Genomic DNA, 18,751 nt, shown 5'->3' on the forward strand with positions numbered 1-18,751 from the left:
CGGCAAGTGGGACAGGCCCTTTACCATCCTCGGTGTAAAGAAGATTTGCCCCACACGTCTCCTTTAAACCCTACATCTCTCACCTGAAAACTGCCCTCTAGTATTTGATGTTTCCTTTTTTTTTTTTTTTGTTTATTTTATTAGAAGTTAATACAGTACAAAACAGTACAGTGGAACCTAATTTTAGGTGCCAACTATGTAATACCGTAATCCATTCTATGTACAACCTCTAGTTTTATGTTATGAGAAGGAAGTAAGCAAGACAAGAAAAAGAAAACAATAGAAAGAGGAAAAAGTGGAAAAATAGATGGTAGAGAGTAGAAAAACGTGAAGTGTGTATATAAAAAACAAAAAAGAAAGAGAGAAAGTGGAAAGTAGAAATAGAAGAGAAGGCCCCTTAAAAGAGAATTTTTCAAATCTGTATTCGGAGATGTAGATCTATCCGCGTCATGAACTGAAATCAGCAATCCTTACGGCACCGCTGCATCACATGATTCCAAAAAGTCGATGAAAGGAGACCAACTCCTTAAGAATTGGTCATATTTATCTATTAGTCGGAGTCTCATTTCTTCAAGGCATGCTATGTCCATCATATTCCTAATCCATATTTTAACAGTTGGTGTGGTTGTATTTTTCCAAAATTTGTATCAATTTCTTTCCAATTATTAACCCATAATTAAAAAAAACATTTTGATCTTTATTTAAATTGGTATCTTCTCCTATTATTCCAAATATAATCCATCCGTTTTGGGTTCTATTCTTGACTTGAAAAGCTTTGTAAATATATCAAATATATCACTCCAAAATTTATTCAACTTTGGACATCCTACAAATGAATGCGTTATATTAGCGTTTTGAAACAAACATTTATCGCATCTGGGAGATACGTTTGGATAAAATTTATTCAACCTCGTTTTTGAATAATATAGTCTATGTAATAATTTGAATTGAATTAAATTATGTCTTGCATTAATAGAACAGTTATGTGTATTCATCAAATACTTTTCCCATCTATCCTTCGAGATCTTTATCATTAGCTCATGGTCCCAATCTTCCCTTAGTGCTTCTGTTGAGGGTCCAATATTTAATTGACGTAGATAGACACAAAAAGCTGGAGTAACTCAGTGGGACAGGCAGCATCTCTGGAGAGAAGGCATGGGTGACATTTCGGGTCGAGGCCCTTCTTCAGACTGGTTAGGGATAAGGGAAACGAGAGATATAGACGATGATGTGGAGAGATAAAGAACAATGAATAAAAGATATGCAAAAAAGTAAGGATGTTAAAGGAAGCAGGCCATTGTTAGCTGTTTGGAGGGTGAAAATAAGAAGCTAGTGCGACTTGGGTGGGGGAGGGATCGAGAGGGCTACCTGAAGTGAGATAAATAAAAAATGGCTCGACCCGAAACGTCACCCATTCCCTTTCTCCAGAGATGCTGCCTGTCTCGCTGAGTTACTCCAGCCTTTTGTGTCCATCTTCAATATTCATACCATTGGGCTGTAAGCTGCCCAAGCGAAATATGAGATGCTGTTCCTCCAATTTGCGTTTAGCCTCACTCTGGCAATGGAGGAGACCTAGGACAGAAAGGACTGTGTAGGAATGGGAAGGAGAATTTTACTTCGGAGTCACGTGAGTGACTACATGAAGAAGACTCCGCTCGTCCGCATGCGCGTCATTATCGTAGCTCGCATGGCGAAGCACCGGACTGGCAGGCGCGTCGCACCTGCCAGCGGTAAGTTTAAACTACAGGTAAGTTTAGTATTTCTTACCTGCTTTTGATTTCGTGCAGGAACCTCTTTTTAAAGAGGTTTCCTGACCGATACTTCGCTATGGCCGGCGAGGGAACCAGCTATGGGCTGTGGGGAGACCCCGGTTCCGACCGCGGAAGCGGGTAGCTGGCGAATGTCGGGTTAGCGATCCCAGTCACTGACAAGACGGTCAGTGACTTCCAGACGCTGTGGTTCCCGGGGAGGGGAAATCCAGACCGCAGTGGTCCCCAGGATATGGGGTAAAACCGACCAGAACGGTCAGCCCTGGTGCCGGGAGGGTTCCCCTCCGGTAATGTATAAACATTTGGAGGTTGGCCAGGATGGAGCACCTAATGGAGAGGATGCTCCATCTAGATACACTCCAACAGCAGGAGTTGTGTCAGCGCGGGCCTATGGATACGAGAGCACCAGCAGCGCCTTGGACAGGGCTGCTTAATGTTGATTCCGAATCTATGGTAGCGCCGGCCTACGGTAGAGCCCGCGCCAGCAGCGCCTTGTAACAGGGCTGCTTAATGTCTCCCTCTTGGAGGAGAGCATGCCGTGTCAGTGTAAATCTGATGCCGAGTCTGAGGGAATAGCCGTGGAGCATACCCCAAGGGATGAAGGGCACGTGCCGGAGGTACCATTCCTGGCAGCAAGGTTTGCCATCCCAACACAATGCAGTGAACACCGCTATCAGGGGGACATTGGAGCCAGCCGCCGAATCTTCTATTCAGGTAAGACCTATTCAACAGGCAAAACCTGGAGGACGAAGCACAAGCTGTTGGACCAATCAAGGCCAACGACGAGCAAAGCTTCATCGTCTCGGCGACAACGCACCCCGCGTCTTCATTGGCAGTAAGCGGTTCACTGAAGCTGGTGGCAGCATGAAAGCTGGCCAGAGGTTCCAAGCACTCTACCAGTTCTACTCTACAACTAAGGGACCACTTACAAGTTGGTAATATTTACACTTGGTTGTACAATACACAAATGATTAAGACATTGTCATCTAACCATGTAAAACTGGACAATACTAGCATTCCAAGCAGGTTGGAATTGGGCCAGAATTGTGTTTTGAGGCAGGCTCAGTATTTTGGCCAGGATTGCATTCGAGACAGGCTCGGAAAAATGGGCAGAGTTGTCTTTCCAGGCAGGCTCAGAATTATGGCCAGAATTGTCTTTCGAGACAGGCTCAGAATTATGGCCAGAGTTGTCTGTTAAGACAGGTTAGAATTATCAGATAGGCTCAGTATTATGGCCAGGATTGTCTTGCAAGACAGGCTCGGATATCGGGCCAGAGTTGTCGTTCGAGGCAGGCACAAAATGATGGCAGGCGTGGCCTGTTCATTATGAAAGGTGGCTTATTAACATCTAATTTCATAGGGTGTTCCCATTTACAGCGATCATTGGAGATATTTTGAGGAGGCAATTGCTATAATGAGGCAATAATAACAGGATGTATGATGACAATAAAGCATTCAAAGTGGACTACTCAGAGTTCAAAAAGAATTGTTATGTCTTGTCTGGATGATATTTTGACGCTGTATTTTGTTAAAATCAACCGTTTCTGTCTCAAACTATATTTGAGAAATTGGGCTCCTCTATCCAGTTAAAATTAAGTTGTTATCAAATAGACTTGTTGGTCATTGGGATTTATCTTTAGCTATTGGCCCTGGGCAACAGATTGGAGTTAATAGAAACCTGTAGCAGCCTTGTTGTTATAAAGCAGCCTTCTATTCATTAATACTAATTGACAATATAATAGCTGTGATTCAGCTGTGCAACTCGGAGAATTGACATCATGCTAAATGGCAAACTATAAAGTGCCATGTAGGTCATTGTTAACACACCTATGCAATAACCAGCTGAAGCTACCAAAGTCACAATGATGGACAAACAGTATTCAGCATTGCTCCAGTAGTTTGGTCAGTAAAAATGTCAGTTATATTGCAAACTGATGCTAAGGGCCCTAACGAGGGAAATTGCGAATGTCATCACTAGTTTGGAGGTGGAGGAGATTTGCATGTGTTACCAATTCTTCAGTTATTGGTATCAACTATCTATAGACCCTACGTGCATTCTATGGGTTAAAGAGTGTTTGAGCGAATATGCATAATCTGCATGCTCAACTTCAGGTTGATACACTATGATGGTGGCATAATGTTAGTCAGATGGGTGCAATCAAGTAAAAGTATCCTGTAATAGTTTACCTAATCTCACTTGCCACTGGTGTATGATCAAGTACAGATCAATGACAACACAGAATGGGTGTTGGATCACACAGTATTTATGAAATGCTGGTTCAATGGAACACCGAATATCGATATGTTGGTTTTCATGCTTATTCATAGGTTGCAAAAATATGTGGCATAACAGTGGCGAAAGATACATTCTCGCTACAAGGTGGAGGAATGGTCTTTTATGTCTTCCTCCATTTTGCCTCATCAGTCAGGTCTTCAAATAAAGTCATCAAGATCCCACTTTAGGTTTTTCCTACTGTCTGATTGGCCTATGCAGCTTTGATTCCCGATTTGTTGGGAATAATAATACAACCTTATACGGTTATTCTAAACGTAAACTTTGCTGGTTCAGCCTGTGGCTCCGGAAATCAGCCTTTGCATGATAAAATTAATTTATGTTCTGCAGATTCTGAATAGACTGCCCCTACGGCTTGGGTTGTCACACCTATCCTTGTATGTGTTCACTCCAGAGTGCTGGGATAGCACCAAAAAAGTAGTACATTTCTTCTTCAGGAGATAGGAAGCGTTTTGTTTAATGCTAATGTTACATTTAAAATGGTACAGATTACTGACGTCTTGGAGTTCATTTTTAAATGGTCTTTTGACAATAATTGAGTAATAGGGCCATTAACTGTGCCAACGTGCCTTCCCATCATATTTGCTGCAGCAAACGGGACCCATTCTGTCAGGTTCACCCCGGATATCGAGTTTGTAAAGGATATCTTTAACACCTTCTCCCAGGACAAGTACAATGCAGTATGGGATATTGACATTGTGTTAACACTATTTCACCAGGGGGCTCCAGCTACATTCTTAGCTTTGGCCGGCTCTCATAAGGCAGTTATCCTCCTGGCGCTGGTTTTAGCACAACAGGTTCAGTCACTACATAATTGCGACGGGACAGGATGATTACATCTGTAAATAATATATATATTTTATGGTTATAATTTACTTAAGCAGAGCAGAAGGGGTGTCAGGTCTTAAAATAGTTCAAGGCATACCCAGGGACCTTTGGTTATGTGAGGGTACACATATACAACAATACGTCAAGGTCACCAAGAGCCTTCGAGGCTCTGAACTAGCAATGCTTGTTAGTTACAAAAAACTTTATAAGAACGTATACGTTCAGACCATTTCCATGTGATAAAACGGAGTTTGATTTATGCAGGAGTAGATACTGATTTCCAGATCTCACTCCACCAGGGCTGCTACAACATCAGCAGCAAGGGTTATTTACGTTCCGCTGGACCACATCCTAACGGCTGCAGCATGGTCAAACGAACGAATTTCAAAACATTTTATAATAACCCATTGCCAGACCAGGGGTATTTGTCAACTCTATTTTACGTTCTATTTATAGTTTCCATCCGAATGAGAGGTGTTACTATTATTATTACTTCATTTAACAGCATCAGCATGTTTTAAATCTATGTCATGTCTGTATGCATTATGAATGTTTCCCTCATCTGTCAATGAAGCACTTGTGGTTATGTAGGCTCGTTTTTCACGGCATGAAATCACAGAGCTTTGAAATCTTCACGTAGTCACTTACGTGACTCCGAAGTAAAATAGTAAGATTAAACGAGAACTTACCAGTTTGAAGTTTGATCTTTATTTTATGAGGAGTTACGATGAGGGATTCCGTGCCCTCCGCTCCCAACCCTCTCTCATAAAGGTCATCTGGTCGTTCTAGTCTTCTCTAAATCTTAGTATGTCACTTCAACTACTGTTATCTGTGATTTCACACCGCTGCTTTGAAGATTGACACGCATGCGGACGAGCGGGGTCTTCTTCACGTAATCCCTCATCCTTTCTCAGATATGGGGCCCAAAATTGCTCACAATATTCCAAATGTGGCCTTACCAGCGTCTTATAGAGTCTCAACATTACATCCCTGTTTTTGTATACAAGCCCTCTTGAAATAGATTGCTTTCTTTATAACCGATTCGAGTTGCAGAATCACTTTTTGGGAATCCTGCACCAGCATTCCCAAGTCCACACAAGCCTTAAACTTCTCACGTTTTATGGAAAGATAAAATATGTAAAAAGTTCACGACTAGACAGTCAACACCATTCAATTTACTGTTACAGTATTCAAACTATATTTTCCAAAACACATCGAAAGTAAGAACAATTGATGTAAATAATGTTATGTATTTGCCTGCAACAAATGTTTCTAAAGGCAAATCACAAATTTAAGTTTTGTATCAAGTAAGGTCAGGGCCTGAGTTGAAAACTAAAATGAATACTAAACAAGCTGTCCCTCTCTCCATCTCCCCCCCCCCCCATCCTAGTTCTCCGACTAGTCGACTGTCCTCCTGATTTAATTTTATCTTTGTATGCTTCGTTGTCACCTTCCCCTGGTTAACAATGACCTATTCTACATTTTCCTTGAACTTTGTCCCCTTTGATGTCTCGTTTTCACACCTTACCCTTCTATATCTCTCGTGTCCCTCTTCAGACTCAGTCTGAAGAAGGATCTCGACCTGAAACGTCACCCATTCCTCTCCAGAGATGCTGCCTGTTCCGCTGAGTTACTCCAGCATTTTGTGTCTATCTGTAGATTCTGGAAATCTGACATAAAATGTTGGAAGCACTCAGCAGGTCCTGCAGCATCTGTGGAAAGAGAAACAGAGTTAAAGCTTTAGGTTCAAGACACTTGACAGAATTTTTGCCAGAAGATCTTGGTTGTGAAATGTTAATTCTGCTTTGCTTTCTCCAGATGCTGCCCGACCTGCTGAGTGTTTCCAAGATTTTCTATTTGTTGTTTAAGTATACCTGGCTCAGCATATAGACTTAAATGAACAGCAAGAAAGACAAAGAAGTTCCCATTAGTCAAACTGGTATAGTAGCAAATCACAAATAACAGGGTCAGCCAATTACTTACTTTTCTTTTAGTCGGATATATGCTGTGGCAAGATTGTTCCAGGCTTCTGCATTCTAAAAGCAAAAAAACAAATAGTTATTTACTATAGTTATTAAGGGGGGACTTGATAGAGGTCTTTAAAATTATGAGAGGGATAGACAGAGTTGGCGTGGATAAGCTTTTTCCATTGAGAGTAGGGAAGATTCAAACAAGAGGACATGATTTAATAATTAAGGGACTAAAGTTTAGGGGCAACATGAGGGGGAACGTCTTTCCTCAGAGAGTGGTAGCTGTGTGGAATAAGCTTCCAGTGGAAGTGGTGGAGGAAAGTTCGTTTTTATCATTTAAAAATTAAATTGGATAGGTATATGGACGGGAAAGGAATGGAGGGTTATGGTCTGAGTGCAGGTAGATGAAACTAGGTGAGAGTAAATGTACGGCACAGACTAGAAGGGCCGAGATGGCCTGTTTCCGTGCTGTAATTGTTATATAGTTATATTTAATCTTCAAATGGACATTCAAGGAACTACAGATATTGGTTTTCACAATAAAAACCCCAACATAAGTAGCATCACAGGTAGATGGGGTGGTCAAGAAGGCCTTCAGCACAATAGCCTTTATCCATCAGACTATTGAGGATAGAAGTTGGGAGGTTATGTTGAGGTTGTACAAGACATTGGTGAAGCCACATTTAGAGTATTGTGTTCCCATTTAGAGTAAAGGGCCTGTATGCCTCTGTGACTCTAAAGTGCTGAAGCAACTCAGTGGGTTATGCAGCATCTCTGGAGAACATGGATACTTGACATTTTAGGTCAGGACTCATCTTCATACTACACAGGTGGGCATCAAATGGTCATACTGCTTACGTATCCTCCCATAACAGTAAGTAATATATCAATACTGTTTTAACAGCCTTAATTTTTCAGATTAATAACTGGCCTCAGGTTTATAGCAAAATATTTATACTGGCATTACATTTTATCAATAATAATAGAAATTGGCAGCTTGTTGAGAAACTACATTTTATTATGTCATTATCATTTGTACGTTATCCCTGTACAGCGTGGGTTTCCCCCGGGTATTCCGGTTTCCTCCCACATTACAAAGACGTACAGGTTTGGAGATTAATTAATTGGCTTCTATAAATTGGGCCGAGTGTACAGGACACAGAACCAGTGTACGGGTGATCGATGGTCGGCGTGGACCCGGTGGCTGAAGGCCAGTTTCCATGCTGTATCTCTAAACAAAGTTTTTGTTTGCTTTCTTGCAACTGATGCGTTCAAACTCAAAGATCATAAGTGATAGGAGTAGAATTAGGCCATTTGCCCCATCACGTTTACTCCACCATTCAATCCTTGCAATTCTATCTCTCCCTCTTAACCCAAAAAGTTAATTTGCAAGTCATAGAAACATAGAAATTAGGTGCAGGAGTAGGCCATTCGGCCCTTCGAGCCTGCACCGCCATTCAATATGATCATGGCTGATCATCCAACTCAGTATCCCGTACCTGCCTTCTCTCCATACCCTCTGATCCCCTTAGCCACAAGGGCCACATCTAACTCCCTCTTAAATATAGCCAATGAACTGGCCTCGACTACCCTCTGCGGCAGAGAGTTCCAGAGATTCACCACTCTCTGTGTGAAAAAAGTTCTTCTCATCTCGGTTTTAAAGGATTTCCCCCTTATCCTTAAACTGTGACCCCTTGTCCTGGACTTCCCCAACATCGGGAGCAATCTTCCTGCATCTAGCCTGTCCAACCCCTTAAGAATTTTGTAAGTTTCTATAAGATCCCCTCTCAATCTCCTAAATTCTAGAGAGTATAAACCAAGTCTATCCAGTCTTTCTTCATATGAAAGTCCTGACATCCCAGGAATCAGTCTGGTGAACCTTCTCTGCACTCCCTCTATGGCAATAATGTCCTTCCTCAGATTTGGAGACCAAAACTGTACGCAATACTCCAGGTGTGGTCTCACCAAGACCCTGTACAACTGCAGTAGAACCTCCCTGCTCCTATACTCAAATCCTTTTGCTATGAAAGCTAACATACCATTCGCTTTCTTCACTGCCTGCTGCACCTGCATGCCTACTTTCAATGACTGGTGTACCATGACACCCAGGTCTCGCTGCATCTCCCCTTTTCCTAGTCGGCCACCATTTAGATAATAGTCTGCTTTCCTGTTTTTGCCACCAAAATGGATAACCTCACATTTATCCACATTATACTGCATCTGCCAAACATTTGCCCACTCACCCAGCCTATCCAAGTCACCTTGCAGTCTCCTAGCATCCTCCTCACAGTTAACACTGCCCCCCAGCTTAGTGTCATCCGCAAACTTGGAGATATTGCCTTCAATTCCCTCATCCAGATCATTAATATATATTGTAAATAGCTGGGGTTCCAGCACTGAGCCTTGCGGTACCCCACTAGTCACTGCCTGCCATTGTGAAAAGGACCCGTTTACTCCTACTCTTTGCTAAGTCAAATTGATAGTAAGGAAGGCAAATGCAATGCTAGCATTTATTTCGAGAGAACTAGAATTTAAAAACAGGGATGTAATGCTGAGGCTTTTTAAGGCGATGGTCAGACTGCATTTGCAGTATTGCGAGCAATTTTGGGCCCCACATCAGAGGAAAGATGCACTGGCTCTGGAGAGTGTCCAGAGCAAAGATCTTAGAGCGAAGCAAGATAGGTTACTCTCACGCAAACGTGAGGTACGCTCATGGGCGGTTTCATGGGTGATTATAGGACACATTTTAGCAAGCTGACTCCGCCATCTTGTTCCGCCATCTTGCTCCGCTTTCTTGCTCCCGCCTTCTTGCTTCCGGCCAAAGATTGGATCCGCAGCGGGGAGAAGGAGTGCAAGGCCCGGGGCAGCGGGGAGAGAGAGTGCGGGGTCCGGGGCAGCGGGGAGAGGGAGTGCGGGGTCCGGGGCAGCGGGGAGAGAGAGTGCGGGGCCCGGGGCAGCGGGGAGAGAGAGTGCGGGGTCCGGGGCAGCGGGGAGAGAGAGTGCGGGGTCCGGGGCAGCAGGGAGAGAGAGTGCGGGGCCCGGGGCAGTGGGGAGAAGGAGTGCGGGCCCGGGGCAGAGAAGGAGTGCGGAGCCCGGGGCAGCGGGGAGAAGGAGTGCGGGGAGAGAGAGTGCGAGGCCCGGGGCAGCGGGGAGAGAGAGTGCGGGGCAGCGGGGAGAAGGAGTGCGGGGCCCGGGGCAGCGGGGAGAGGGAGTGCGGGGCCCGGGGCAGCGGGGAGAGAGAGTGCGGGGCCCGGGGAGAAGGAGTGCGGGGCCCGGGGCAGCGGGGAGAGAAGGAGTGCGGGGTCCGGGGCAGCGGGGAGAGAGAGTGCGGGGCAGCGGGGAGAGAGGTGCGGGGGAGAAGGAGTGCGGGGCCCGGGGCAGCGGGGAGAGAGAGTGCCCCAAGACAATGTTTCTTATTTACAATGTTTCTTATTTAATGTCCCTTGTCTAGTCTGAAATAAAGTTCATTATTGGTTTAGAAGAAATATAATTGTGTGTGTTATATACATTTATATAATTTTCATGTATGTGTGTTTATAAACATTTTATTCCTTAACAAGAATCAACAGAATTATGAACTAATTGAATTATGAATCTAACCCTATATCACGCACAAAAAGTCCCCCGTGTCAATCACCCTGCGAGTCGGGTCGGTTCCGGTTACTACAAAATCAACTCAAACACTGCTTGTGAGCCATTTAAAAAGAAATGATTTAAAAAACATTAAAAAAGACAATTACCAGAATCAAATTTTATTCTTGACAAGAAGTTTGAACTGACAGATTTATGAATCTGACCCACACAAACTGTTGCCCCGCAACATTGATTACAGTGCGAGTCGGGTCGGGTTAGGTAGGCTCAGGTTGCTAAAATGGGCGTGGAAAATGCCCATGATCCCCTCCATAGCGTACTACACGTCAGTCCATTGCATTTAGCAGGAGTAGCCTATCTTGCTCCGCTATAAGATCTTTGGTCCAGAGGAGGTTTACGTGAATGATCCCAGGAATGATTGGGTTAACCTATGACGAGCGTTTGATGGCACTGAGCCTCTACTCGCTGGAGTTTAGAAGGATGGGGGGGATCTCATTAAAACTTACCCAATCATGAAAGTCCAGAATAGAGTGAATGTGAGAGGATGGTTCCATTAGTGGGAGAGTCTAGGACCAGAGGTGAATGCCTCAGAATAAAAGGACGTACCTTTATAAAGGCAATGAGGAGGAAGTCCTTTAGTCAGAAGGTGGTGAATCTGTGTAATTCTTTGCCACAGAAGGATGTGGAGGACAATGGGTATTTTTAAGGCAGAGATAGATAGATTATTGATTAGTACAGGTGTCAGAGGTATGGGGATAAGGCAGGACAATGGGCCTAGGAGGGAAAGATAGATCAGCCTTGATTGAATGGAGAAGAAGGCTGTATGGGCCAATTCTGCTCCTGTAATTTATGAATCTATGAATGGCTCAGATATAACACCAGTTATAGTAGTTCTCCACAAAATGACTTTGCAAACTATTTTCCAACTTTGGATTTCATGATTGTAGGGGACAGGAATCCTGTTTCCAATAAGGATGAAAAAAAGAGGCAGGAGTTGGCCATAGAGCTTCGAGTTATTGGAATGCCATTTAAATAGATCACTGATTAAACTGTAACTTAATTCCAATCTCCAGTCCAGTCCCCATATCTATGAATCTGTTATTTCCTAAAGTCTACTGATCTCACGTGCTACACAAACTTAATGACTAAACGTCCACCATCTTCTGCGATATTTACAAGGTTTTGCAACCCTTACCCTCAAAACGAAATAGCCAAACTCTTATTCTGAGGTAATGATACCAGGTTCTAGAAGCTTCAACCAGAAGAAACAATGGGTGTGTTTCATCTAAGTGTTGAGGTTTTCTCACACAATTGGAAGATGCATGGGTCAGTAGGTTATTTGGCCACTGTAAATGAGTGATATAATTTGATGGCACTGATGGGTGTGGGGGGGGGGGGGATAAGTTTAAGGGAAGATTTGTGGGGAATGGGATGCGAAAACCATCGTGGGACAAAGGGCCTATTGCTGTGCTGTTCATATGCTCTATGCTCTGTGGGAAGGCATAGTCCCTAAGGGGTAAAATGGCTTCATTGGAAATATTCAACCTATAAAATCTTCTTGGAATCTTGTATATCTCACAATTCATTGTTCTAAGACCCAGTAATATCAGATAATCTTGGGCTAACCTCTCCCCCTCAGTGTTACTTCTGCCCAGGTCAGTAGCTACTGGGATTGTCAGCTGGCAATTGGGGATCAGGATTTGGGTAAATGGGTGCTTGATGTTTGTTGTGGACCGGATTTTAATGGATTAAAGGGCATGTTTCCAAGTCAAGTCAAGTTTATTTGTCACATACACATACGAGATGTGCAGTGAAATGAAAGTGGCATGTCCATGATGTATCTCTCTCTCTATGAAGCTAGACAATATATTTGCCCTGTTGTACTCACATCCGGTTCCAACATCACACACTTCTGAAATGCTTTTGACGCTCCTTCAAAGTTTTCCAAGCTCAAATATGCGCAGCCTAAAGAAAACCAAACGCCAAGCTGAAAAGAAAAGGTTGATTTTTTAAATGGATTTTTATCATGAATGTCACATGAAAATCAAATGATTTCTTTGTTACCAACCCTATAGTAATAAACAACTGGAATTAGTCGCACCTATACATTTTGGTCTTTAATTTTAAACTATTACTCAAACATGATAATTTCCAATAAATGAGTCATTTGTCTATTTAAAAAACATGCAAATCATCTTCTTTCCTTGTGTCAGGATGCCAACTCCGGCAGTGTTGAAGTTCCACACAGCAGGTAGACATCACTTCATATTGTTGAGCCAAGAGATGTGTACTTTATGTGTAGGAAGGAACTGCAGATGCTGGTTTACATATTGCGTCTATCTTTGATGTGTACATAGAAACATAGAAAATAGGTGCAGGAGTAGGCCATTCGGCCCTTCGAGCCAGCACCGCCATTCATTGCGATCATGGCTGATCGTCCCCAATCAATATCCCGTGCCTGCCTTCTCCCCATATCCCTTGACTCCACTAGCCCCAAGAACTCTATCTAACTCTCTCTTAAATCCATCCAGTGATTTGGCCTCCACTTCCCTCTGTGGCAGGGAATTCCACAATTTCACAACTCTCTGGGTGAAAACGTTTTTTCTCACCTCAGTCTTAAATGGCCTCCCTTTTATTCTAAGACTGTGGCCCCTGGTTCTGGACTCGCCCAACATTGGGAACACTTTCCTGTATCTAGCTTGTCCAGTCCTTTTATAATTTTATATGTTTCTATAAGATATCCCCTCATCCTTCTAAACTCCAGTGAATACAAGGATAGACACAAATGTTTGGATGCTGGAGTAACTCAGCCGGTCAGGCAGGTGACGTTTCAGGTCAGACAGGTGACGACAGTCTGAAGACTGAAGAAGGGTCTCGACCGAAAACGTCACCCATTCCTTCTCTCCAGAGATGCTGCCTGTCCCGCTGAGTTACTCCAGCGGTTTGTGTCTATCTTTGGTGTACTTTCCTCGGTCAAACTCGGACCTGCCTTCATCCTTTCGTTTTGAAGAATGACAGAATGAAATCAGAAGCACTGATTTTCCTCATTACAGTGGCAATGGTATTATGTAATCTCCCTCCTGAGCAGCCAATGACAGCACTTCTCCTGCACTACCATGGATTTGTTTTATCTCATATTATTTTGCACCGATGTCCATGTTTTTTGCAATATTTTTTTGTTTTATTGTCTTGCAGAAGGTATGTGTAACTGATGTATATTAATATTTTTTGTATGTTTCCTGAGTGTATGTGCCTGTGATTATGCTGCAAGTAAGCTCCTCAACTTGCCCATACCGACCAACATACCCTATCTACACTAGTCCTGGCTGCCTGCGTTTGGCAATATCCCCCCCAGACCTGTCCTATACATGTACTTGTCGAACTGTTTCTTAAACGTTGGTATAGTCCCTGCCCCAACTACCTCTGGAGGAGTAGAATCACAGAGATTCATAGTCGTACAGCACAGAAACAGAGCCTAAACCCGTCCATCAAACTCGGACCTACTCATCCATGTCTACCAAGATGTCTCATCTAAGCTCATCCCATCTGCCCACATTTGGCCCATATCCCTCTAAACCTATCTTATCCATGTACAGTAGAGAGCATGCTGACCGGTTGCATCGTGGCTTGGTTCGGCAACTTGAGCGCCCTGGAGAGGGAGATATCACTGCTAAAGAGGTCATTCGGGCCCATATCCTCTAAACCTATCTTATCCATGTATCGAGAGAGCATGCTTGCATCGCATCGTGGCTTGGTTCGGCAACTTGAGCGCCTGGAGAGGGAGAGACTACAAAAGTAGTAAACACTGCCCAGTCCATCATCGGCTCTGACCTTCCTTCCATCGAGGGGATTTATCAAAGTCGCTGCCTCAAAAGGGCTGGCAGTATCATCAAAGACCCACACCATCCTGACCACACACTCATCTCCCTGCTACCTTCAGGTAAAAGGTACAGGAGCCTGAAGACTGCAACGACCAGGTTCAGGAATAGCTACTTCCCCACAGCCATCAGGCAGGCTATTAAACCTGCCTCGGACAAAACTCTGAACATTAATAACCCATTATTTGTTATTTGCACTTTATCAGTTTATTTATTCATGTGTTTTGTAGTCAATGCCTATTATGTTCTGTTGTGCTGAAGCAAAGCGAGAATTTCATTGTCCTATCAGGGACACATGACAATAAACTTGAACTTGAACTACCTATCAAATGTCTTTTAAATGCTGTTATTAGGGACAGGGAAAGTGTTACATTTCAACCGTGTAGGGACCGCTATTAACGCGTTCACAGGAGAAAGTGCCTAGAGTTTGGAGGTTGTTAACGTGGGGAGGGATCATAAGGTCATAAGAGATAGGAGTAGAATTAGGCCATTCGGCCTATCGTCTACCATTCAGCCTAATCATGGCTGATATATATCTCTCCCTCCTAACCCCATTCTCCTGACTTCTCCCCATAACTTCTGTACTAATCAAGAATCTATCTGCCTTAAAAATATCCACTAACTTGGCATCCACAGCCTTCTGTGGCAAATAATTCCACAGATTCACCACCTTCTGACTACATAGATGAGTGAACCAAGGAGCTGTGGAGGGAGTGATCTCCACAGAGGGCAGGAAGGGGTGGGAAGATGTGACTGTGAAGTACCTTGGGGTGTGTTATTCAAATATGTAAAAATCACATGATTACAGGGTCAGTGCAGGAAGTTTCTAAATTAATTTCTAAGTTAATAGATGATACAAGCATAGGTTTATTATTGTACCGCGATGCAGAGATAACATGTTCCAGTGAGTATTTAATTAATGATCTCCACTTTCCGTTGGCATGGTGGCGCAGTGGTAGAGTTGCTGCCTTTCAGCGCCAGAGACCCAGGTTCGATCCCAACTACAGATGCTCTCTGTACAGAGTTTGTACGTTCTCCCCATGACCGCACGGGTTTTCTCCGAGATGTTCGGTTTACTCCCTCACTTCAAAGACGTGCAGGTTTGTAGGTTGATTGGTTTGGTATAAATATAAATTGTCCTTTATGTGTGTTAATGTGCGGGGATCACAAGTCAGCACGGACTTACTTCGCTGAAGTGTCTGTTTCCGCGCTATATCTCTAAACTAAAAAAGAAAACCTTCTGACCCCGAGCAACATTCTAGATAGATGCCAGAATTGGGCATTTGGCCTCTCGTTTGGTTCCCCATTCACTCAGCTCACGGTGATCTTTGTGCTTCTTTCCTGCACTAACCCACATCTCTTCATTCCCTTCCTATCCACAAATCCAATGACTTCTCTTGAATTTACTCAACAAGTGAGCCTCCACAGCCCACAGCTGAAAGATTCACAACCTTCACAACCTCATCTCAGTCTTAACGGCTGCCCCTCATGGTACAACCTTAATCTCTGGCTGTAAACATCCACGCCACAGGATGCGACATCTACCTCCCCTCAGTTTCATTTGCTTCGAGAGAGACCTCCTTTCATTTTTTTACATTCTAGACAGTATCAACCCAATCAACACAATCTCGCTTCATAAAATGTTCATTGTGAGATTTTTAAAGAAATAGTAATTAATTTTGTCTCCCACCTGCAAGTAGTTGATCTGCACTGATCGTTCAAAGCATTGTACGCACTGTTCAAACTCCTGTTTGCGGAGGTGGAGCAGCCCTTTGGAGCGTTGTGCTCTGGCACTGCGGTGCCCAGACAACTCCCAAGCCTTATCATAACACTTTTGGTCATTCAGCACATCTCCCAAGAGGCAGTATAAGGTGGGAGTCTCATTCCTCTTCAGTTCTCTACGGAGAATTTCTTCAGCCTACACACAAGGAAAAACAAATCCACATTAAATCCAATCAGTTCAGCAAATACAAAATACATATGATATTCAAAACAGGCACAAAATGCTGGTGTAACTCAGCGGGACAGGCAGCGTCTCTGGAGAGAAGGAATGGGTGAAGGTTCGGGTCGAGACCCTTCTTCAGTCTGAATTCAGTTTGAAGGGTCCCGGCACAAAATGTCACCCATTCCTTTTTTCCAGAGAACTCCAGCATTTTGCGTCTGCCTTCAAAGCACATTGATATTAATTCGTCAGTCAGAGTGTGTTTCTCGCTGTCGATACTCCATTGTGTTGGCTGATGGAATTATCACTATTATCTCATTAATAGTGAACTATTTACATTACAATCCGTGCAGAAAGAACACAATGACATAATGATTTCATTCATTGCACATGCAGACTCTTCCCTTCAGACATTCCCCATAACCCTGCCAAAGAGATATATATCCAATTTAGATTTGAGAATTATAATTGATTCTATTTCCATTACACATGCAGACAGCGGATTCCAAGCCCTAATGTTATTCTACATAAACAAGTTTCCCCTTACACTCCTATTTACAGTCCTTCAACAACTCATTTGTTGAGTAAGACCAGTGTGTTTTACAAGACAAAAGGCCATTCAGCCCACCACATCAACCTATTCTTTTTGCCCATCTATACTATATGGATTTCAGGGGAGAAGAATCAAGCAAACTACAATTCTGAACACCCCCCCCTTAACTTCCTCTGTTCCATTGACAACAATCTCAGCCTCTCCCTTCTGCTCACACTCCTCCAGTTTCCCCACGCTACTAAATCCTACAGAGCATTTCAATAAATCTCATCTCCTCCTTCTTTGTGCTCAGTTAAATCTTACGTTCGGGAATGACTTGAGTTGGAGGGCCATGCCTCCCATGGCGGCTACAGGTAGGGAACGGGTGCATTGGGGGGCAGACCCAACGGGTCTGCATTTGGTCTAGTATATTACTATAACTCACATAGAAAATAGGTGCAGGAGTAGGCCATTCGGCCCTTCGAGCCTGCACCGCCATTCAATATGATCATGTCTGATCATCCAACTCAGTGTCCTGTACCTGCCTTCTCTCCATACCCCCTGATCCCTTTAGCCACAAGGGCTACATCTAACTCCCTCTTAAATATAGCCAATGAACTGGCCTCAACTATTTTCTGTGGCAGAGAATTCCAGAGATTCACCACTCTCTATCTGAAAAAAACAAAACTCATCTCGGTCCTAAAAGACTTCCCCCTTATCCTTAAACTGTGACGCTTGTTCTGGACTTCCCCAACATTGGGAACAATCTTCTTGCATCTAGCCTATCCAACCCCTTAAGAATTTTGTAAGTTTCTATAAGATCCCCCCTCAATCTTCTAAATTCCAGCGAGTACAAGCCGAGTCTATCCAGTCTTTCTTCATATGAAAGTCCTGCCATCCCAGGAAACAGTCTGGTGAACCTTCTCTGTACTCACTCTATGGCAAGAATGTATTTCCTCAGATTAGGAGACCAAAACTGTACACAGTACTCCAGGTGTGGTCTCTCCAAGGCCCTGTACAACTGCAGTAGAACCTCCCTGCTCCTAAACTCAAATCCTTTTGCTAACATACCATTCGCTTTCTTCACTGCCTGCTGTACCTGCATGCCTACTTTCAATGACTGGTGTACCATGACACCCAGGTCTTGTTGCATCTCCCCTTTTCCTAATCGGCCACCATTCAGATAATAGTCTGCTTTCCTGTTCTTGCCACCAAAGTGGATAACCTCACATTTATCCACATTATACTGCATCTGCCATCCATTTGCCCACTCACCCAACCTATCCAAGTCACCTTGTAGCCTCCTAGTATCCTCCTCACAGCTAACACTGCCCCCCAGCTTCGTGTCATCCGTAAACTTGGAGATGTTACATTCAATTCCCTCGTCCAAACCATTAATATATATTGTAAATAGCTGGGGTCCCAGCACTGAGCCTTGCGGTACCCCACTAGTCACTGCCTGCCATTTTGAAAAGGACCCGTTTACTCCTACTCTTTGCTTCCTGTCTGCCAGCCAGTTCTCTATCCACATCAATACTGAACCCCCAATACCGTGTGCTTTAAGTTTGCATACTAATCTCTTATGTGGGACCTTGTCGAAAGCCTTCTGAAAGTCCAGAAATAACACATCCACTGGTTCTCCCTTATCCACTCTACTAGTTACATCCTCGAAAAATTCTATAAGGTTCGTCAGACATGATTTACCTTTCATAAATCCATGCTGACTTTGTCCAATGATTTCACCACTTTCCAAATGTGCTGCTATCCCATCTTTAATAACTGACTCTAGCATTTTCCCGACTACCGATGTTAGACTAACTGGTCTGTAATTCCCCGTTTTCTCTCTCCCTCCCTTTTTAAAAAGTGGGGTTACATTAGCTACCCTCCAATCCTCAGGAACTACTCCAGAATCTAAAGAGTTTTGAAAAATCATTGCTAATGCATCCAC

The 18,751-nt window shown here is 43.6% G+C and overlaps 1 protein-coding gene across 2 annotated transcripts in view; it reads right to left on the minus strand.

Moving 5' to 3' along the window:
• The window catches only part of ttc27 (tetratricopeptide repeat domain 27), a 154,248-nt gene that overhangs the window by 24,922 nt on the left and 110,575 nt on the right, over positions 1-18,751 (minus strand). For both annotated transcript variants that reach the window (XM_055639932.1, XM_055639931.1), the window contains exons 13-15: positions 16,020-16,247; positions 12,340-12,438; positions 6,874-6,926 (exon numbers count right to left, since the gene is read on the minus strand). In XM_055639932.1, coding sequence (XP_055495907.1) covers positions 6,874-6,926; positions 12,340-12,438; positions 16,020-16,247 — 380 coding nt within the window. The remainder of the gene's footprint in view (positions 1-6,873; positions 6,927-12,339; positions 12,439-16,019; positions 16,248-18,751) is intronic.

Source organism: Leucoraja erinacea, chromosome 8 (genome assembly GCF_028641065.1).
Source record: "Leucoraja erinacea ecotype New England chromosome 8, Leri_hhj_1, whole genome shotgun sequence".
Taxonomy (NCBI): Eukaryota; Metazoa; Chordata; class Chondrichthyes; order Rajiformes; family Rajidae; genus Leucoraja; species Leucoraja erinaceus.